A 22942-nucleotide genomic window follows, 5' to 3' on the forward strand; every position below is an offset into this window, starting at 1 on the left:
GGCATTTATTAAGGAATTGGCTCACACAGTTATGGAGATGATGAAGTCTATGACAGGCCATCTGGAAACTGGAGACCCAGAGAGGCTGATCATTTGGCTCAGTCCAAGAATCAGAGAAGCTTACAGTGTAATTCCCAGTCTGAGGCCAAAGGCCTGAGAACCCTGAGGGATCCCTGTTTTGAGTCACAGAGTCCAAGCTTTGCTGTAAAACAGGTAGTTCTGATATCCAGGGGCAGGAGAAGAAGGGTGTCAGGATTTGAAAAGAGAACAAATTTTCCTTTTCTCTGCATATTTATTCTGTCCTGGCCCAAGGCTGATTGAAGAAAGTTCTTCCCAAACTAATACACCAGTCTTCTCTCCAGAGGCACTCTCAGAGACACACCCAGAAATACTGCTTTGCTCCCTCTCTAGTATTTCTTAATCCAGCCAGAATACTGACACTGACCATCACAGACAGGATGATGGTGTACATTGTATGGTACACATGTGTATTTACAGGAATGCTCATTAGTTTAGTATGTCTGTCCCATGTTTGAAGCCTCCCTTTAAATAGAGTTTGTGTGTGTGCAACATTAAGGACAACTGGTTATCTAGACCCAGCCTCCTTGTTTCCAGTGGAGGCCAAGAAGGAGTGATTTTTCTATGGCTACCCATGTACTCACTCAATTTTGATCTCTCCACTGCAAAAGTATACAGGGATTTCCTGAAAATGCTAGTGTTTATACACAATATAATCCTAGATAGAACATGTTTTAATGAGTTTTGACTCATTAAGTTAGCAATTAAGATATGATTTAATTTTTCATGCATCTTTTTGGTCCTACCAAAATATTGATTGATTTTTGTCTAGGTCGAATTAAAAATAATTTTTATAGAAAGGCAAACAAACAAGACTTCTTCAAGAAACAGTGGTTTTGAAATTGTTTCTGACATACCTGAACTTATGTTTCAGTACATTTTGGGTTGCCTCATCTTTCTGGGGAACTGTGTGTAGTCAGTTATGTGTCCATCTTGGATGTAAGCATTTTAAGAAGCCATCTACCTTCCTAGAATTCCACCTTCATGCTTCACCATTGGAATTATGATGACTCACATCCTTCTGGATGGCTCAGATGCTGTCGTCTCTTGACAATAGTCTTTTGGATTGAGAACCACTCACAGAAGTTGTTTTTTTTTTTTTTCTCCCCATTTTGGTTTTAAATTTAGAGACAGGGTCTCACTGAGTTGCTTAGGGCTCACTAAGTTGCTGAGGCTGGCTTTGAACTTGCGATCTCTTGCCTCAGCCTCCTGAGCTGCTGGGATTACAGGTGTGTGCCACTGCACCGGCCACTCATAGGTTTTGAAAGAAATTAAATTTTTTTTAAAAATTGTAAATGGAGGTTATAATTGCCTGTATTTGTAGGGTACAAAGTGATGTCATACAATGTAGATACATGTCATACATGTACATACAATGCAGAATTTTTTTTAAGAGAGAGGAGAGGGGGAAAGAGAGAGAGAGAATTTATTTATTTATTTTAGTTTTTTTCGGCGGACACAACATCTCTGTACGTGGTGCTGAGGATCGAACCCGGGCCAGGTGAGCGCACTACCGCTTGAGCCACATCCCCAGCCCCAATGAAGAATTCTTAAGTGAATCTAATTAACATGGCCATCACCTCAAATACATATCTTTTTTTGTGTTGAGATTATTTAAAATTTCCTCTGAGCAGTTTTGAAGTGTACAGTACGCTATTTTTAACTCTGTTCACCAGCTGTGCAGTAGATCTAAACCCTGTTCATCCATTCTGAGACTTTGTGTCCTTTAACTGTTGTCTCTTCATTTCCCCATTTCTCTCTCTCTTTTTCTTTTAGTTGTAGATGGATATAATACCTTTATTTTATTTTATTTTTATGAGGATTGAACCCATTGCTTTACATGTGCTAGGTGAGTGCTCAGATCCCACAACTGAGCCACAATCCCAGTCCGTTTTTCTATCTCTTAGTCTCTGTAACCACCATTCTACTGTTTCTGTGGTTCATTATTTTAGATTCCACATGCTGTGAAATGTGAAAAGTTAGTATTTGAAAAAAGTAAGTTAAAAGATAGTATTTGACTATCTGTGCTTGACTGACTTCATTTAGTATAATTTACAGTTCCATCTACATTGTCACAATGACAGACTTTCCTTCCTTCCTTTCTGAAGATGAATGGTGTTCATCCTATGTAGATAGGACATTTTCTTTGTCTGTTTATCTGTTGGTAATCACTTAGGTTGATTCCATAATTTGGTGTTGCAGTCACTATGGGCATAGAGACATCTCTACCAAATTGATGTCACATCTGTTGGGGTAACAACCAGGAGAGGGATTGCTGGATCTGATTTCATTTTGGTTGGTCTCATTTTCCCCATAGTTAGATAGAACCTATGGGAAGTTTGTCTTTAGATTGATTGTTTTTTTTGTAGATGATGATATGCTTGGAGTTGTCTTTGACTTTGGAAGTATAGTGATTTTGACTCCACTGACTTGCTCTTCCCCAATGTTGGGGATTATTGAAGCCACTGACTGTCTCCCCAAGGTCTTAGTGAGGTTGATGGTTGCAACAGTCCTTGGCTGTAGCAATTGTTGCAGCACACTCAAAGGGACATCGTAATATTTTTGTAGAATTTCCCCTTCCTCTGTATGTGGAGTGTCCCTATCAGATGAGATTTTATGTGCACATTTCTAAATTTTGTAGTAAACCTCTAATAATCATCTAGCTCTTCATTTTCCTTTTGCTGTATTGTGGAAATACTTGAGAAGTTTCTCCAGAAGATGTCTTTATAAGCTTTTCATATTCAAATGTCAGCTGCTTATATTCCCCCATTTTTTTCTAATTTCTGGAAAATCTTGGTTATATTGGCTTATGAAACAATAATTTTGTTTTTATTTCACCCAACTCTGAAACCAGATCTTGCATTATTTGAAATATGACCTGTCCCCCATTCACTAAGCAAGAAAAATTTGAGGGAGATACTCCTATCATCTCTAGCAGATTACTCTTACTTGATAATTATTCATTTGATAACATCCAGATTTGTAGCCTGGCTAGCTTGTTCTTGGCACCTTGTTATGGGGCAGCACCAGCATCACTCAGGAGGAAGAGGCTAGGCTACAATGCTAGTTGCTCAAAAACGAGTTTTGCTCCTGAAATACGTTTTATTTGAAGCCAGCTTTGAAAGAAGATTGAAGAAATTTATTGTTTCCAAAGTTACATCTTCAAAATCTCTGAAGGCTAATAAGGAGAAGAGGCAGATAAGTGAGACAAAAGGCAGGAGATGTACAAGAGATTTTTATTTTGTGTTTGGCAGGAGGAGGGGGAATCTCACTGGGCTTCCCAGTTCCCCCTCCCCTGTGTGCAGTTGAGTTTGCTTCAGTGTTTGTCCATTAAGCAACACTGGAGGGACAGGAGTGGCCTCCTCTGGGGATGTGAGGGCTTGATGGTACCTTCCAGGAGCAGCACGGAGATTGAAAATGCCCTTTTCTTTAACCAGGTGAATTTAAGTTGCTGTTGGTTCTCATTTGTTTTTCAGGCTGCCTCTGAGTTGTGTTGGACACCAATGAATGCCTCCTCTTAGTTTCTTCTTCTTTTTTTTTTTTTTAATTTATTTTAATATTTATTTATGTATTTTTTAGTTTTTGGCGGACACAACATCTTTGTATGTGGTGCTGAGGATCGAACCCGGGCCGCACGCATGCCAGGCGAGCGCGCTACCACTTGAGCCACATCCCCAGCCCTCCTCTTAGTTTCTTGATGATGATGATTATTTTTTAAAATATTTTTTTAGTTGTAAATGGATGTTTCATTTCGTTTGTTTGCTTGTTTGTTTATTTATTTATTTATTTATTTATTTATATGCAGTGCTGAGGATTAAGCCAGGGCCTCACACATTCCAGGCAAGTGCCCTACCCCTGAGCCACAACTCTGGCCCCCTACTATTATTTTTTAATTTGCAGAAAGACATTCCTAAGGAAATTAAGACCTTTCCTGGAAAAGACTGACTGCTTAAGTCAATGAATGTACTGTATTAATAATCATAAAAGCTCTCTTGGAAAACACATTCGTTCAATGTCTGTGTCTGTGTAAGGGAAAAAGGAAGGATCCACTGAGTGAGCCGTGTGGCTGATAAAATGAGCACGGTTGCCCTTGAATAGTAGTCTCCTGTTGACCCTTAATGTCTCCTTTTTCTTTCTCCTGGTCTGCTCTTGTTAGTCATCTTTGTGAGTTAGTTACAGTTTTGAATGTTTAATTCAGTTCTGACTTTTGAATTGGATAATTTGAGCACTTTTGTCTGTCAATCAAAGCCCTATAGAAATCATCCCTCTTCTCCCAAATACTGTTCCCCAAGCTCTGGTGGGAAAGAAGCGTGGGTTTTGTCTTCTATTCATTTCCTTAAATTCCTGTGTAGTTTTCATTTCCAGTGAGACCCAGGCCTGGGATGTACAATCCTTAGTTAAAATTGGAGTGGTTTGACCCTCCTTTCGTACAGAACTGCCATCTTGAAACCTCACTGGGAGATGTTCTCCTGTGAGGTGCTGTCTCTGGCTCTGGGTGTCCCAGCACTTGTAATCTTTCTTTTATTGTGAAGGTGAAATGATGGGAGATTACTTCCTGGTGGGCTCTTCTCTTTCTCTGGAAATATTCCCCAAGATCCTTTCACCTAGGAAGCTTCTCCTGCCTTCCCTCTTGGTTCAGCACTGTTTAAAATATGTCATTTATTAACCCTTGACTTTTACGCCATCATTTAGTTACATCACTAGTCAATAATGAGTTACATTTATGCTTCACTTGATAGGCTTCTAGAATTTTTAAGACATGAAGTTGCTCCATCCCCACAGCCAACATGGCTTGTTTTTATATTGTTATTGTACTAGCATGATTTGAATCTGAGAGGAGCAAAGCCTGTAAGTGGCCTCTTGATGTTTCCTGACTGATTCTTCATTTGTGAAACAGTGTTAGTAATGCCCAGCCATTGAGAGCCAATCCATGCAGCTGATACTAATTTGTTTAATCCTTGTAATTTAATGAGGTAGGGACCATGAGTTTTCTCCCACTTTTTTTTTTTTTTGGGGGGGGGGTGGTGCTGAGGATCGAACTCAAGGCCTCATATGTCAGGCAAGTGCTTTTACCACTGAGCTACATCCCCAGCCCTCTCCCACACTGTATATTTGAGAGAATTGAGGTTTGAGAAAAATTCCGTACCCAAACTCGCATAGCTAGTAAGTTGCAAAGCCAGAATTCAAAAACCCAGGTGGTTTGGGTTAGATGAGATGATCCTAAGTTTATTTCTGGCTTTAGTTTTCTGTGATTTTGAACAAATATTTGACAAGTTAGGGGTAGGAATTATCATTAGTATTATTTTGGTACCAGGGATTGAACCCCGAGGTGGTGCTTAACCACTGAGCCACATTTCCAGCCCTTTTTAAAATTTTTTTATTTTGAAACAAAGTTTTGCTAAGTTGCTGAGGCTGGTTTTGAACTTGTGAGCCTCCTGTCTCAGCCTCCCAACCCCCTGGGATTACAGGTGTGTGCCACTGTGCCTGGCAGGAGTAAGATATGTGCGAATTTCCTGTGGATAACTTTTGTACCAGCCCAGTGTAGAGGTGATCTCACACTGGGAGAGGGGTACTCCCAGGACCCCTTAGCTGTGCTTAGTGCCTCAGAAGTTGGCTTCCTCTAAAGATTTCACTTTGTCAACCTTTAGGATGGTAATGTTAGCCTAATACATTGAAAAGATGAAGGGAAAGCATGAGGTATTTTCTCACATCATTTTATCTGTTTGGTTTTGTCTGAGCAAGAAATCTAGATCACATAAATCATCTGGTTCAGTCCTTTCACTTGACATGACTAAAGAAACTCACTGGAGGTGTGGCAGTATAGTACCTTCTGTAACAACACATTGCCTTCCTTTATAGATGTTTAATATTTAAGTTATTGGCCTGTTTAGAAATATTGTGCTTATTGCAGATTTAAATTTGTTTAAAATTTCTGTCTATCTTTTCTGTGTTGTATCTGTGGATAAAGATGATTCTGTTGTTTTTTTTTTTTTAACACAATGCTGCCCCTGTCTGGTTATGTGGTAGTACTACATTAGGAAATTCAACAATCCTTCAATTGCCTTGTAAAAAGTGTACTATTAGGAGTCATAAATCTAGATCCAAAAAACCCCAAAGCATTATATTTTTGAATTATTAATAAGCATTGGTGGGTCAGATGACAACTTAAAAACTATTTCACAAGGTTACCAGAGTTATTAACTTGGTTCAAAAAGAGAGGCAGTAGTACAATTGCACTAGATATATAGATTTTAGAACATTGTTGCTAGGACTGCTAGTAGATCCCAATTCCTCTATGCTCTGTGTAGTAGTTAGCATGAGCTGGGAAGTTCATTATGAGAGATCAGCACCATCCTCCATATAAAACAGTATTCTGGTGGAGAAATAACATTTCTCAGCAAAGTTCTTGAAATTATTCTGTGAAGCCATGGTTACAGTTACCTGCTTGTGGAGGATGCAGTATTTCTTTGAGCACTCACTCAGTTCCAGAAGGTATGTTTAAATTCTTCCAGTAGTTCTTTTGGGTTAGTGTCACTGTCCCCATTTTACAGCAGAGGGGAGGTTCAGAGAATCTCAGTGCCCACAGTTCCACAGTGGTGAGTTATGGCACTTGGGTTTGAACTACAATAAGATTTACTGTATTATTTCCATGAGTCCGTGTTCCCTAGCCTGTCGGACTGGAGCCAGGTTTCAGCCAGGTGTTATCCTTATCATCCTGGCCTTATTCTCCTTAAGAAACAAAACAAAATGAAAAATGGACCAGTGGTTTTCAACTGGAGATAGTTTTATTCCCACAGGGACATCTGTCGGTGTTCAGAGACAGTTTTGGTTGTTACAACTGGATGAGGGATGCCATTGCATTTAGTGGTTGGAAACCATGGATGTTGTTAAATATCTAGCAGTGCACTGGACAGACCCCCAACAAAGATCATCTGGCCCAAATGTCAGTGGGTGCAGAGGTGAGAACGCAGGTATTAGTATATTTTACGTTAATGGCTTTAGCTTTGAGTACTCAAGCACGCTTTGCTCTTTCCCTGGGTTTTTATTTTTCTTTCCACAGCGTGTAATCTCATCCTAATCCTGCTGCTTATCACTCAACCTAGGGAAGCTGCAGATTTTTGGGAGAAGGAAAAATAATTGTTCCTGTATCATAAAACAATCCTTATGCCTGCCAGGAATATTCCTGGGTGTCATACTCTGGTCTCCTAGACCTTCTATCTGCGTTCCTCAGGCCTTGGTGTTTGTGCCTCTCTCCCGGTGTGCTCAGCAGTTAGAGGCTAGACCACAGAGAGGATTAGGTTCTTCTCAGTGTTGTGCTGTCATCATGCAGGTGGACCATGTGAAGTGTGAATACATCTTCTACTTTGTCTGTTTTTATTTATTTCTCAGGTCTCCTCCTTTGTTTAAAAAATAATCTATTGGAATCTCTAAGTTCTGAGAGACTTATGGCAGGTCCCCCTTTCCCTACTGTTTCAGAGTTTTTCTGGGTCAGATGTTACCTCCTCCATACTCTTCTGCTGAAAATAATTACTCCTTTACCCACAACATTTATCCTACTTATTTCTCAAACTGGTTTGTCCTCTTTCCACCCCCTTTCCCCCACCCCTTGTAGAATAGGCAGAGCAGAATAATTGTTTTGTTTTGTTTCTGTGATGGTAGGGATCAAACCCAGGGTTGCATGCCAGGCAAGAGCTCTACTACTGAGCCACATCCCCAGCCCCAGAATAAGTTTCATCATTAAATTTTTCACTATAGAAGTACAAGAGGGATTAAAGACTAAAGACCGTGCATCATGTAGGATTATTCTCTGTATATATTGTCTATTTTATTAAAAAATTTAAAAGGCATGCTATTTGACGCAGTTAATTGCAAAGTAAGATAATTGCAAAGTAAGAAAATTGCAAAGTAAGATTCTTTTTGTATATGATATTTTGGAATAGACCTTCTTCACATTGGAATTCTGAGAGACTTATGGCAGGTCCCCCTCTCCCTACTCTTTCTGGTTCTTTTAATGGCTTAACTATTTTAGCAAAGGGTGTTTGGAAACTTCCTGGTCTTTAATTGTGGTCTATATTTATGATCTCCCATTAAAGCAGGAAGCATCTTCATTAATGAGGGCACTTAACATAGTTTAGGATTTAACCATCACTCATTCCTTTCTGACCAGTGGGCCCTGTAATGAGAAGGTAGAGGCTGCTAAGAGGCGCCATATTGCATTTACCTTGGGGAAGTAAGGTGCTGCACTTGGGTTGAAAAGTATTTTATGAAGCTTCAGGAAATCTTCATTCATTCCCTGTTGAACCGCTTCATGACCAGGAACATAGACTAACTGTAGCTTAAGGCTAACTTAAGCTATAGCCCTATAGCCTTCAAATGGAAGGACAATTTTATCCCCATCTTTTCTGTTTTTTTTTTTTTTTTTTTTCTGTGCTGGGGTGGAGCCCAGAACCTCATTGTAGGACAGGCAATTATTCTGCCACTGAGCTACACCCCAGCTTTGATTCCTTATTGTTTGAATGAACTGGAATAAAGTTGACTTTTAGAGATACCATGATTAATTGTCCTACAAACATTTATAGGAAGATGGTCAACACTGAAATTCTCATTATTAACCAGTAATTATGTACAAGTGGTTCTATAACAATTCAAAGACAAATAAGACATGTGCTCTGGGTTCACAGCACCTTCGTCACTACCTATCACCCCTACTTTGGCATAAAGCAATAACTGCAAAGTTCTGTGGCAAAACAAAGTAGAGGTTGACTCTGGTATAGTCTGCATGATAGACCTTGGAGATAGGGTGACTTAGTGTCATGTCTTGCTAGGTAAGTTCTTTCTAGTCACCTGTTTTTAAAGAGCCTTATCAGTATGCTCCAATGATAATTACTTACCAAGACGATTGAGAAGGATGTATTCCTATAATATTGTATACTGTTGAATGAAAACACGATATTGAATGAAATAGTTATTCAAACTGGGGAGATACAGCTTCAGAATTGATCTCTTTTGTTTTCTGAAATAAATCCCTTTGAGGAGTAGAGTCAGAGGGGATTTTGGAAAAAATACACTTGGGTGTTGTAACTGTTTGTCCCTGTCTGCTGCCCGCCTCCTTACAGGGTTTCAATCATGGGTGTGATCTGCATTTTTAGACACCTGAAATCCTGTTTCTAATGCTGTTAGATTTTCCTTTTCAGAGTAAGAGGGACCATCTACTCATGAACGTCAAATGGTACTACCGTCAGTCTGAAGTTCCAGATTCTGTGTATCAGCATTTGGTTCAGGATCGACATAATGAAAATGGTAAGTATGTCCTTCTGGTTTGCTTCTTATAAATCTTAGGTTTGAGTAAAGTTCTTTCTAAAAATCGTTAATAGTCACTATGTAAATTTTCTCTAAAAAAGAATTTTTTTTTTAATATTTATTTTTTAGTTCTCGGCGGACACAACATCTTTGTTTGTATGTGGTGCTGAGGATCGAACCCGGGCCACACGCATGCCAGGCAAGCGCGCTACCGCTTGAGCCACATCCCCAGCCCCAAGAACTTTTTTTTTTTTTAATAAATAAGAACATTGCTGGAATGCCCTCTTTCATTATTTTTTACTTTTCTTAAACTTCTGAACATGTGCCCATAGTATCTTCCTCTTAAACTTGGACTAAAGATAATTCTTCTTTGGAAATATCAGTAATTTCATTCTTTAAATTCCCCTTTTTCACCTCCTAGTCAACAAGTACTATTTTAAAATCCTATAGGATTGTCTTCCCCCACCTCCCACCCTCCCAATTTGTGTTATTGAGGTTCCCTGTATTTTCAGGGAAGTGAGTTTCAGTTTTCAAAGCAAAGTTTTCAGAATTATCTTTCAGAATTCAGTGTGATACTGACTTTGAGAACAATAGGAAGGAAGATAGTTCTGGGCAACTGATTTTTTTTTTTTTCTTTTCTCCCAAACATTGTAGTAACTTTATTGGCACAGAAGATACATACATAAAATGTATGTTACATTTGTATAGGTGTATAATAGTGCTTTTAAAAATTGATTCTCAAGAAACGCTAGGCGTCATGCTGTATGATTGACATTAGTTACCCATGAATCCTGTGAGGCAGGCTTGTCCCTGTAGTTCCACATGAGAAAGCTGAGTTCAGAGGTGCTATGGGAGTTGCCCAGGATATACATCTTCTCAGTGGTGGTGCTGGAGTGGAAGCAGGCTCTGTCTGACCATGATGTCTGGTCTCTTCTGCTCTTGCATTGATTGTCTTTGCTGATAGTCTTTGAGTCCACAAACCAGTGATCAAAATGATTTTGAAGAATAATGTTGTTTTTGGTACCCTACTCATTCCACTCCCCCCCCCATCTTTGAAATAATAAAAATTTTGTTAACGCAGTTAGATCATTACTCTTTATTAAAAGATAGTGACTTACTCATTCTTTTTTTTTTTTTTTTTTTTTTTTTTTTTTTTTTTTTTGCTGAGGGAGGGGGTACTAGAGATTGAGCCCAGGCTTGCTTTATTGTGAGCACCATCTCCAGGCCTTTTTATGTTTTGTTTTGAGACAGTCTCCCTAAGTTTGAGGCCCAGGCTGGCCTCAAACTTGAAATTCTCCTGCCTCAGCCTCCCGAGTCACTGGGATTATAGGTGTGCATCACTGTGCCCATCTTGGTCATTCTTGTCAACTGAATCATTGTATGGCTTTATTCCATTCAGGAATATTTGAGGGTGAGAGGGAAGGACAGGATCACTAAATATTTAAGTATTCACAAATTGCTAGGATGTGTTAGTTGTTTGTTTCTGTTTCCTTCTTTAGGTTTTTACTTATTAAATTAATTCAGTTAATTCATTTCGGCAAATCAGGGACTTAGTAAAGGGTATAACACACAGCCAACAAGATAATTTGTCAATTGTCTCAAATTGTATACTTTGTTCTTTTTGTGTATTATTCTCTGCACTGTTTTGCACACTTAAGACGTTGACCAGACCTGGCTATTTATTGGGCTTTCTTCAGTGGGAGGTGAACCTGAAAAAAATGTTGTACAAAAACTTTCTTTCTCTTTTGGGGAAAATTGGCTTTAATATGCTCTTAGGTAATTAATTATTATTACTATATATTTTTTTTGGACAGATTCTGGAAGAGAACTTGTCATTACAGACCCAGTTATCAAGAACCGAGAGCTCTTCATTTCTGATTATGTTGACACATACCATGCTGCTGCCCTTAGGTAAGTACTGGAGGTCTCTCATTATCTCTTTTGATGACCATTATTATTGGTCAGACAACTCTTAGTAAATGGTCTCAGTAAGCTAACACTTTAAGTAATTGAGATTTCAGAGGTTGCCAGTGACTTCATTAATCTGACTTACCTCCCTCTATATTTTTGTTCTAATTTATTTTTTTATACCCTTGCTCTTTTATTGTGTCTTTAGCTCCTTGAAATTGAATATTCTGATATTATTTGATATTGAAGGTAAAATGTTTTGATGGTCTGAAGTTTACTTTCTAATGATTGATTCCCTACCACTATAAAAAATGAAAAAATGAGTGAAGCAAATATGGCAGTATACTAATTAATTTTCTCAGCAGAATTTATAGATTTTCATTCAGCTATTATTTCCATTTTATGTATATTGGAAAAATTTCCTACCAAAAAGTTTGCTGTAGGGGGTAGGGAAAATATATTGAAGATTTTATTTTGAGACAAAATTTAACATTGCAGCTATTCTTAATATCTTAGGTAATTTAGCATAAAAGTGCCCATGATACTCTTCCTGTATATTTAATATCCTATTCAAGAATACACCCATATGTCTAGATACATTTTGCATATACATGGCAGACTTTGGACTTCTTCGGTAGCATAAGAAGTATAACTACTAATAATCTTAAAGTCCCTTCCTTGCTGAAAATAATAATAGTGCAGTAAAAGAACTATTTTCTTTGTTAAGGAATATGATTTTTAAAAAACTCACTGGGATTTGCCAGCTTTTAGCTTCACTACAGTGGGGTAATTTCTGTTTTACAGTGCTCTCAAGGTATTCAGTAAAACATCTAAAATCTCTTGTGCACAGCTACACAGTTAAGGCCAGTTACTTCAAGGCAAATTAGGGCAGATTCTGGCAAACTTGGGACCAGATATATTTCACATGGCCTCTGTCTCAGCTATTCAGCTCAGCTATTCTAGCACAAAAGCTATAAGCAATATCCGCATAAATGAGGTGGCTATATTCCAATAAAACTTTATTTATGGACACTAAAATTTGAGTTTCATTTAATTTTTCACATCAGGAAATACCATGTTTCTTTGATTTCTTTTTTCAGCCATTTAGAAATGTGAAAACTGTTCTTTCAGACCATATGAAAACAGGTGGTAGGCCAGACTTTGCTTGCTGGCCAGCAGTTTGCTGACCCTTGTGATAGAGGAAGGAGTAGTTGTAGTTAGATTTGACTTCTAACAGGACTTTAGATTAACATATTTAGAGAATTCCTGTGGTGGTTTATGAACTTTTTCTAAATCCGTACAAGCTTTTTTATTTCTTTGGGAGGTAGCTTTCCATTCTTAAGCCTGTTTGCTGAACAAAGCAAGTTAATAGAAGGTTGGCTTGATTGATGGAACAGTTAAGATTGTTAGCAAAGATAGGTAACAAAGCTCTTATCTGGCCCTCCCCTCCCCTCCCCTCCCTTCCCAATGTAAATGATGTTAAGAGATTTAGATATGTAACTCTTACTATTCAACCTATTTTGACATAATTGCATAAAATGGATACATATGAGTATTTATCAATGCTGGTCAGATTTGTAGAGTAATATTCATTTCATTGTAGCATTTTTAGAAGAGCCATTTATCTCATCTAATTCCAGCTGGATCCAGATAAATTTATTCTAAGTAGGTTTACACTCAGATACCTTCTGAATATCTGTAATGGAAGCACTGTCCTTACATTGGCCCACTGCAGTAGACAGTAGAGATTCTTTTTCCTGGGTTTGATTTTTTCCCCCCCTTCCTGTGGCACTTTCTTTAAAGTTGTCATGAAAAGTGGTAGCTCTGTTTTAAAATTTTCATCTTGTTTTGTTACCGTCAAAAGAAAGCCTCTCTTTGCCACTTTGTCAACTGGATTAAAAAAAAAATTAAGTTATTGATGGACATGATACCTTTATTTAATTTATTTATTTTTATGTGGTGCTGAGGATGGAACCCAGGCCTCACACATGTGTGGCGAGCACTCTACCACTGAGCCACAACTCCAGCTCCTGAACTGGATTTTTTTTTTCCAGATAAAAAAGTGATAAGGTACTGAACAATCTGGCTAGTAGATTCTTAGTAATACTTGTTGATGCGTGGGCTTGACTGGCATCTGTTCCTCACACATGGGTTCTTACTGCTGCATGGCAATCCCATCACTTTCTCAGCAGTAGTGTGCTCCCCATGAGAGGAGCTTTGGCAGGCCCTTCACCTCCCCTCCAAGAAAACAGAATGGAATGGCAACGCCCCCAGGAATGTCTGTCATCCCTTTTCTCCTCACCAAGGTTAGATTACTTTAACTTAAACCTGGGTTGGGGGTGATTTGAGTATTAAGATTTAACCTTTTTTTCCCAATTTTGCTTTTCACAGTTTACTCACCAAGATTAGTTCTTTCTTTCTTCATACACATATAAACCAATACTGCCCCAAATAAATAAGTAGTGGAAGGAATGTAATGGGAAAACTACAAGGACAAAGGAAAAGGTTGATAACACTGTGCTGATCACCCTTCTCTTCAAGTGTCAGAGGCTCAGTTCTATGGATTTATTTGGGCTCAGAGTAACTCTTGAGGGGCTCTGGCCATTCCATTCACTGGGAAGGTAACAGGTACACCTTTTTCTTTCAAGTTGTTACTAAAGCTGGGTTATAAAGGAGGAGTGAAAGCTTTTTCCTTTAGTCATCATCATGAATCAAAAGGAAAACAAAATTCCTTTGTATCCTCTATGTGAATTGTGAGGCTAAAGCTTTTCCTTACCAAAATTAAACTATCCGCTTCTTCCAGTGCATTCTTACGTATTCATTTCTAGAAGTGACTGTGGACCTCTGTGGTTGTAGCAATATGTGATGAGGCAGCCTGAGCTGGCCCTCATCTACCTTTCAGCAAAGTTCCTACAGCTGCTTACTTTCATAGTTCATTATACTACACTTATCAGTAGCTACCATTAGTAAAGCTAGCATTAAAAAAAAAAAAAATTTTTTTTTTTGGTAGTTGTAGATGGACAGAATGCTTTTATTTGTTTATTTTTATGTGGTGCTAAGGATCTAATTCAGTGCTTCACACATGCTAGCCAAGCACTTTGCCACTGAGCTACAACCTCAGCCACAAAGCTAGTATCTTGAGTAGAATATTTCGTATGTTCTACTTATTCCCAGGTAAGTATTTTTGGCCAATCTTGTGAGTAATGGGGGGAAAAATGCTTGATTGAAATTAGAAGACTTTAGTTTGAATTGTGACTCAGCCACATAGCTTTGTGACCAGTGTAAAGTTTGTTAACCTTTGAATTATCATTTTGATAGACCTGTTTAAGGTGGCATGTCTGAGTCACAGCATCCTGAACCAAACACATACCTTCTGATTCAATACTCACTGCATCAGGTGTGTGGAGGTCCCTCACAGAGCAGCTCATACTCAGAAACTTTCTTAGTATTCTCTTTCACAGTACTCTGCTCATTGAACCTGGATTTGTGAAAGTGTAAAAGGAAGAAAATTAAAATTCTCTCTCACTCACTCTCTCCTCTCTCACTCTCTCTTAAAAAAAATAAATAAATAAATAAAAGTGAAATTAATTTTGTGCTGAGTTAGTGAAGATGTGAGAACCCAGCATCCACTGATTTTGTTTTTTGGTGACCTGTTGGATGGGTTCATTGAGTTTTCAGATTACTTTAGATATGTCTCCAGATGATGCCATCTGGAGATTCTCCAAAAATGGACAGACACACCTCAAAACTTGCAGTTTGTTTGCTATGTCACTAATTTCCCCCCGAGGATAATGTTTTGTTGGTGATCCAGGGATCTGAGGCAGTTGCTTTGCAGCGGGACTAAAACTTTTTTTAGCCTCAGGTTTACTATCCGCTTCTTCCAGTGCATTCTTAAGTATTGGTTGTGCGGACAGACAGTACAGGAGCTCAGCAGTGGCTTGTGGGTGGCAGGCTGCTTTCCAGCTTTCTGATTATGTGCTTCCTAACTTCAAGTAGCCAGGAGGAAGAAGTCCTAGGGTAGGTCAGGCACAAGTAATCACCTTACCTGTGATTCATACAATAGGAAGATGTCTTAGGGTGAGTTTTCTAGAAGCACAGGGCCAAGACACCCTAAAAAACTATTTTGGGTTTCTAATCTCCTTATTAAATCCTGAATTAATTCATCTCCTATCTTGTTATGGGCAACTAGGAAAAATATATATGTGTGTGTCCCAAATACATATAAATATATATAAATACCTTATCTATATTAAACCTACGTTTATCATAATATTATAAATATCTTATCTATATTAAACCCACATTTGTCATAATATTACATATTATGCATTATGTATATTATATATGTATTACATATATATAATCCCTTAAAATGTGTGTATATTTAGGAATTTAAACAGATTAATTACATCTGTGGACTATTCTTCAACCATTCTTTGCCTGTTAAAAATGTACTTTAGTTCCCGTGAGTTCTTAGGAGTTTCATGGTGTCACCAAGCTCTTAGTTTTGTAGCTTAGGACTTATTTTCTGGCTTTACTCTACAGTTGTTTTATATGTGATTTTTTTTTTTTTTTTTTTTGCTAACAGGGATTGAACTCGGGAGCACTCAACCACTGGGCCACATTTTGTAGTTTTATTTAGAGACAGGGTACTGAGTTGTTTAGTGCCTTGCAGTTGCTGAGGCTGGCTTTGAACTCTCAATTGTCCTGTCTCAGCGTCCCAAGCCACTGGGATTACAGGCGTGTGCCACCATACCCTGTTTATGCAAAATAATTTTCACTACATTTTCATTGTGTTGTCTTCACAGGCTTAGTGCTTCACTGTTACCACATTCTGTCAGTTCATTATTTAACCACCTTATTGTCCTACTGGCCAATTGAGGGTTATCTGTCAGGTGCTGGGAACATGAAAAAGATACTCTGTATGTCCTTGGATACTTCAGAGTCATTTAAAAAATTATTTGGAGCTACTTTTTGACACAAAAAAAAGGTACAAGTAGTGACTTTTTCATGTATTCTCTCTTAACCTCTCACAATGGGAGCATCTTCTTTTAATTATGGTGCAATGATGAGAACCAGGGAACTGACCTTAATGCAACCCATTGAACTAAGGATTTTCTTTCAATTTCAACAGTATGCTTTTTGTTGTTGTTCCTGTCTTAGGGTCATACTTGGCATCCCGCATTGCTCTGCATTCTGTAATGATTCCCTAGTTCATTCTTGTCTGTCATGATATAATCTTGATTTTTTTTTTTTTTTTTTTTTTTTCTGTACTGGGGATGAACTCTGGAGTACTTAACCAATGAGCCACATCCCAAGCCCTTTTTTGTATTTTATTTAGTGACAGGGCATCACTGAGTTGCCTAGGGCCCCGCCAAATTGCTGAGGTTGGCTTTTAACTTTTGATACTCTTGCCTCCCAAGCCACTGGGATTACAGGTTTGTGCTGCCATACCTGGCCAACCTTGATACTTTTTAAGTAAAGAGTATGGATTAATTATTTTGCCACACATTCCTCAGTTTAAGACAAATTGGTGTTTTCACACAATTGCATTGAAGATAACACATGTTTGGCAAGAATACCACAGAAATAGTGTGTCTGAGCTGGGGATGTGGCTCAGTGGGTCAAATCCCTGGAACCAAAAAAGAAAAAGGGGCCTGGCTCCCAGTAGCGCTCCTTCTTTCAAAGATAGCATGCATCACTTCCCTGGTCCCTAGTGCTGTCTTAGGGACCAGGGCTTTCACACAAGGGCCTTTGGGGTTCAGACTATGTAGCAGGAGCTGAGTAATTTACTCCCTGGTTTATCTTTTCTGCATTTTCTTTTCACAGATGTGCAATACATTTTCTTAGGATCCCCTCTCTCATAAAGGCAAAATGCTGTTGAAATCCTTTGTCCTTTGCATTGTTCACTTTGACAGTATGTTTTGGGAATTGCTCATATCAGTTCATAGAGATCTCACTCATTCTAACATGTACAGTACTCCTTACATGAGATGGATTTCTGATGGTTTATTCCTTTGTTTTCCTGTGTATAGGTATTTAGGTGGTTTGTAAATTTTGCCGTCGTAAGTGATGCTTCAGTGAATATTCTGTGCAAACATATTTTCTTATTGACTGTGCATATCTTCAGGGTAAATTTTATAGTAGTGGGATTGCTGTGTGGAATGGTTTATGTATATGTGGTTTGTTAACTATTACCAAATTTCTCACCAGAAGATATGTACCAATTTGCATTTCCTCTGATGATGTACAAAACTGCTTGTTTTCTCAACATTCGTTTTATTTTAAAAAATTTTACACGAGATCTAGCGTCACATGATTGTAATCCTAATGACTTAGGAGGCTGAAGCAGGAGGATCACAAGTTCAAAGACCAGCCTCAGCATGGTAGTGAGGCCCTATGCAACTTAGGGTCTCAAATTTTAAAAAAAGCGGGGTGGGGGTGGGGGGCTGGCGGCTGGCGACGTGGCTTAATGGTTAAGCACCTCTTGGTTCAACCCCAAGACCAATGAATAAATAAAAATAATTAGTGTGTGTGTATATATTTGAATAAACACTTATATACACTACTGTCTGTCAGGTTAGAAGTGTAATGGTAGTTTTGTTTTACTTTATTTCACAGTGATTTTGAACATGATCAGAATATGATCAGTCTTTTCTGTTGGGTTTTTGTCTTTCATTTTTAAAAAGTTCTTTATATGTCTGGTGTATGTTATATATATGACACATTTTCTTCAACCAGCGCCAGTTTTCTTTTGATTTTGCTTAGGTTTTTTTTGTTTTTTTTTTTTAAATGAACAACACTTTTATTTAATCAGATGAATCAGTCTTTTCTTTTATGAATGCCTCTGGAATTTAAGCCATATTTAAAAAGTTTTTTCCTATAACATTTTTAAGGAAGAATTGTACTCAGTTGTCCCAGCACCATTAGTCAAGTTTATTTTTAATTTTTTTCCCATACTGGGAATTGAACCCAGACATACCCTACCACTGAGCAACATCCCCAGCCTTTTTAATTTTTAATTTTGCAACAGGGTTTCACTCAGTTGCTTAGAGCCTCTCTAAGTTTCTGAGGCTGGCCTCGCACCTGCAATAACTCCTGCCTCAGCCTCTGAAGTCATTGGATTATAGGCGTGTGCCACCACATCCACTTATTTGTCTTTAGCCTAATAGATTGAAATACCAGCTGTGTCTGAATTATTTTCCATATGTAATCTGGATTTTCTTTTCTTTGTTTTTTCTTTTTTGTTTTATTATTCCATTGTCTATTTATATGCTTGCACTATATTCCTTTAACTAAAGAAGCCTTATAGTATGATTTAATATCTGATATAGCTAGTTGCCCTGTTGTTTAGTTATTTGTTTTTCCATGTGATCCTTAGTGTTACTGCAGTCCATAATAGTGTGTTAGCATTAGTGGTGGGATTGTATGCAGTTTATTAATGAGGTTATGGAGAGGTGCAGTGTTTGGTTTTCCTATTTAAGAGCAAATTGTGTTTTTCCGTAAGTCCTGCTGACTTTTGTGCCTTCTAGGAATGTTTGAAAATTTTCTTCATATAGATATTACACATTTTGATTACTTTCTTCCTAAGCACTTAATCTCAGACATACATTAATATATTAATCCTTAATAATAGACAGTGTACATTCTTTTTTCTGCAGTACAATAGAGAAAATATCTGGTAATGATGCAATAAGCCTATAGTTTATTTACTATGAGCAAGACTGTTTCACCTGGAAATTTTTCAGTAGCTCCTAGGTGTAAGAGGAAATACAAGCTGAAATTAAGGAAGTTAAAAAACTTAATGTTGTATTTCAGATTCTCAGTATTCATTTACAGTGGTGATCAGAGGGAAATTATTTGCATCAAACACATCAAAAAAATTGAAAATAATGTTAAATGAATGAAATTCCAAGATTAAATTATAAAAACAACAATGGAGTCAAAACAATGCAGTGTTTTTTGCTGAATGTGTGTAGAGCAGATGCATAAGTCAATTATATTTGAAAAGTGAGAAGGCAGAAGGGACCTAAGTGAAAGATTTCTACACTTTACTAGAACTGATAAGAATGGATACTAGTGGATGTTACAAGTTATGTGTATGTATTGTTATACTTAGAGCACACTTTAGGAAAACTATGCCAAGTATGTGATCAAAAACAGTAAATATAAATCAAGATGGGATTCTGAAAAAAGTACCCCACAGGAGGACTACAAGGAAGAATGCAAAACTGAGGAAGTAAATTTTTAAAAAATTTCTGTACCTGTTTCTAATCCCAGTGGCTCAGGATATCTAGACAAGATAGTGATTTCCTCAGTATTTTTCCTTATTTGTTTTCATGGTCAGGTAAGAGTACAGAAATACCTCTACCATGAGCATTCCGTGTATGCTGGCATGTTCTTCACAAGTTTTTTGGTGGTTTGCCTGTGAAAACTCTTAGTTATTGGTGGCTTGTGGGAATGAACATCTAGTTCATTGTTCCCATTTGCACTGCCTCCTTGCATGGTGAAATTATCTTCGTGTCCTTCATTGTCACGTGGCCCGCTCTGCCTGCCAGAGGACTCCTCCAATAACACAGTACCTAGGGCACCTTCTGTACTGGTGAATGTCAGGATACTGGGATGAAGGGCTTCCCTGTCTTTAGTTATGTTGCTGTTGACAGTGAAGCATTGCTTTAGGTGGGGAGAAGGCAGAACCTTATAAGCTCTGGGACAGATGTTTCAGCAAGGTGGTGGGGGGGGCAGTTTTCTTTTAACAGTCCCACCTTATCCATTTCATGAAACAACATTTAAGTTATATCCTGCTTTTGATAGAGAAGAGGACTCAGGAGTGAAAAACAAAATGCAAAGTTTAAAATGGCACCTATACTACATGCACACCTATGCACATATTTCTAAATGTTTGCATTGCTCTCCAGAAAAGGTGATATGAAGCAGGCACTTTACCACTGAGTTACATCCCAACCCACCATTTATTTTTATTTTCATGTGGATGGACATTTGAGTTCTTTTTCAGGTACTGTGAATAAAGCTGTTCTAAATAACAGCAGTAAGAGAAAAGTACAATAAGGGGAATAAAGATAAAAGGAGAAATTAAAGGGGAAATGACATTAGAGGTAATTAATCAAATCCTGTTTTTAAAAATTCTAATGTCTCATTTAAAAATACATATATGAACAACTGGAATTTTTTCAAAGAAAGCGTATTGGTTCAGTGTCACAGACTCTGAATATCCTATGCCATAAGAATATATCTTAGGGAAGAAATCATATGATTTTCTCCAAAGCTAGGATTTTGATTTGATTAGAGCTAGTATCATAATTAATGGGAACACGTAAGAGATTTCCAGTGAGATCAGAAACTAAATAACAGTGTTTACTCTTTTTATTACTTTCTGTATTGTACCAGAGGTATAGTGCAGTTAGAAGCATAAGAAAGGTAAAGAAGAAGTAAAACTGTGTTTCTTTGCAAATAGCATACTTGGAAAGACTTAAAGAATGAATGGTGAAACTGTGAACCTGGTGTGGCAGCTGAGAAGGAAGAATCACTTAAGCCGGCAAATCTACACCTGCTTGAGCAATATAGCAAGACCCTGTCTCAGAAACGAAACAAACAAACCAAAAACCAAAACCAAAATCAAAATAAACCTATGTAATATAATAATGAAAGAATTCAGTTGAGTTGCAGGATATAAAATAAACATACAAAGAGCAGAAACTTTTAAGACACAAACAGTAAGCAAATAGAGGGCATAATGGTAGAGAAGAACCCCATTGGTTGCAGTTTCATAGCCATTTATCAGATGACATGCTTCAATTCCTAATGTTTGACTTTTCCTAGCTAGTTATTTTGCCCTCCCCAGGAAACATCTGACAATGTCTTGAGACATTTTTGATTGTTAAAATATGTATATGAGGGGCTAGGGTTGTGGTTCAGTGGTGGAGCACTTGCCTGCCATGTGTGATTCGATCCTCAGCACCACATAAAAATAAAGGTATTGTGCCCACCTACAACTTAAAAAAAAATGTATGTGATTATGCTGCTAGGTGGGGGACCCAGGGATGTAGCTAAATGTCCTAATATTAATGGGAGTGCCCCTGACAGTATTAGTCAGCAACACTGAAATTGATAAACTCTGCCCTAAACATGTTTGATTTGTAGTACCTATGTTTAGAATTGTATGTTGCTGGGATTCTTATTTGTTTAATTAATTACTCCAGGTGAAAAATCAAAAGAATAATAAAATAAGAATTGTTTTCTTTGATATTGAACAGTGATGGTAATAATAACTTATTCTTCCTAGCATCGTAGTATGTAGAGTTTCATAGACTTTCTTTTTTTGTGGGGGAGTACTGGGGACTGAACTTGGGGCACTCGACCACTGAACCACATCCCCAGCCCTATTTTGTATTTAATTTAGAGACAGGGTTTCACTGAATTGCTTAGTGCCTTGCCATTGGTGAGGCTGGCCTTGAACTCACCCTCCTCCTGCCTCAGCCTCCAGAGCTGGGGTTACAGGCATGTACCACTGGGCTCATAGACTCTCTCTCTGTGATTGTCTTCAAGGTAGGTATAATAGGTGTCAGTATCCTGTTTAACTGAGAAAGGACCTTATTTGCCTCCTCTAAGCTCCAGTGTCTAAATCACTTTTGATGGATGGGTAGCTGGTCTCAGGGTGAGCTCACTATTCCAGCTCAGTGACCTTACTTGCTGCTGCTTTTCCAGAAGCTTATGTTAGCTTTATTTAAAAATCAGAGGATAGGTTCTGGGCCTGGAAAGCTGACATCTGCTTTGTGTATTCTTTGAATTGACTCTTGATATCTACTTACAGTAGGAATGTTATAGTGCTTCCAGTAAAAATTCCTGGGTGACGGAAATGTTCTATGAATCTGTGCTGTTCAGTAGGAGCACCAGCTATGTGTGGCTATTTAAATTTATATTGATTAAGATTAAGTAAAATTTAAAATTAATTTCCTCTAAATTTTATCAAATTCTAAGTGCCTAGTCACCCTGAATTGTTTTCTCCTCTGTAGTTAAAGGAACTTTAATAAGCCAACAATGTGGGGCTGGTGATGTGGCTCAAGTGGTAGCGCGCTCCCCTAGCGTGTGTGCGGCCCGGGTTCGATCCTCAGCACCACATACAAATGAAGATGTTGTGTCCGCCAAGAACTAAGAAAAAATAAATAAATGTTAAAATTCTCTCTGTCTCTCTATCTGCCCCCCTCTCTCTCACTCTCTCTTAAAAAAAAAAAAAGCCAACAATGTCATTATTTAATTTAAAAAATGGAGGTGGTTTGAGCCATTCTTAGCCTCTGTTCATTACTGAGGCTTTGGTCATAATTAAGTCCTTGGGGAAAGGAAGAGTTTTAAAATTTCTTTGTAGGAAATGAAGGTACCCCCTCTGGTATCCCTCTGCCACTTTTCTCCCTAGCTGTTGAGTCCTTTGTTAAGGTGCATATGGAGTGGATTCTAGACTCTGTAGACAGCCTGCTGGGGTTGGGGGTTGGGGTGAGCATGGGGGGTGGGGACAGGATGGGAAATCCTGGAGGCTTGCTTTAGATGTCCTTGATGTGAAACAGGGTTTTTTTTTTTTTTTAAAGGGGGGGGGGAGAGAGAGAGAGAGAGAGAGAGAGAGAGAGAGAGAGAGAGAGAGAGA

The 22942-nt window shown here is 38.1% G+C and overlaps 1 protein-coding gene across 3 annotated transcripts in view; it reads left to right on the forward strand.

Annotated features, from left to right (window-relative positions):
• The window catches only part of RERE (arginine-glutamic acid dipeptide repeats), a 306083-nt gene that overhangs the window by 121120 nt on the left and 162021 nt on the right, over window positions 1-22942 (forward strand). For all 3 annotated transcript variants that reach the window (XM_081305735.1, XM_081305737.1, XM_081305736.1), the window contains 2 exons: window positions 9273-9378; window positions 11193-11289. In XM_081305735.1, the coding sequence (XP_081161861.1) occupies window positions 9273-9378; window positions 11193-11289 (203 nt within the window). The remainder of the gene's footprint in view (window positions 1-9272; window positions 9379-11192; window positions 11290-22942) is intronic.

Source organism: Spermophilus citellus (genome assembly GCF_964194105.1).
Source record: "Spermophilus citellus genome assembly, chromosome: 9".
NCBI lineage: Eukaryota > Metazoa > Chordata > Mammalia > Rodentia > Sciuridae > Spermophilus > Spermophilus citellus.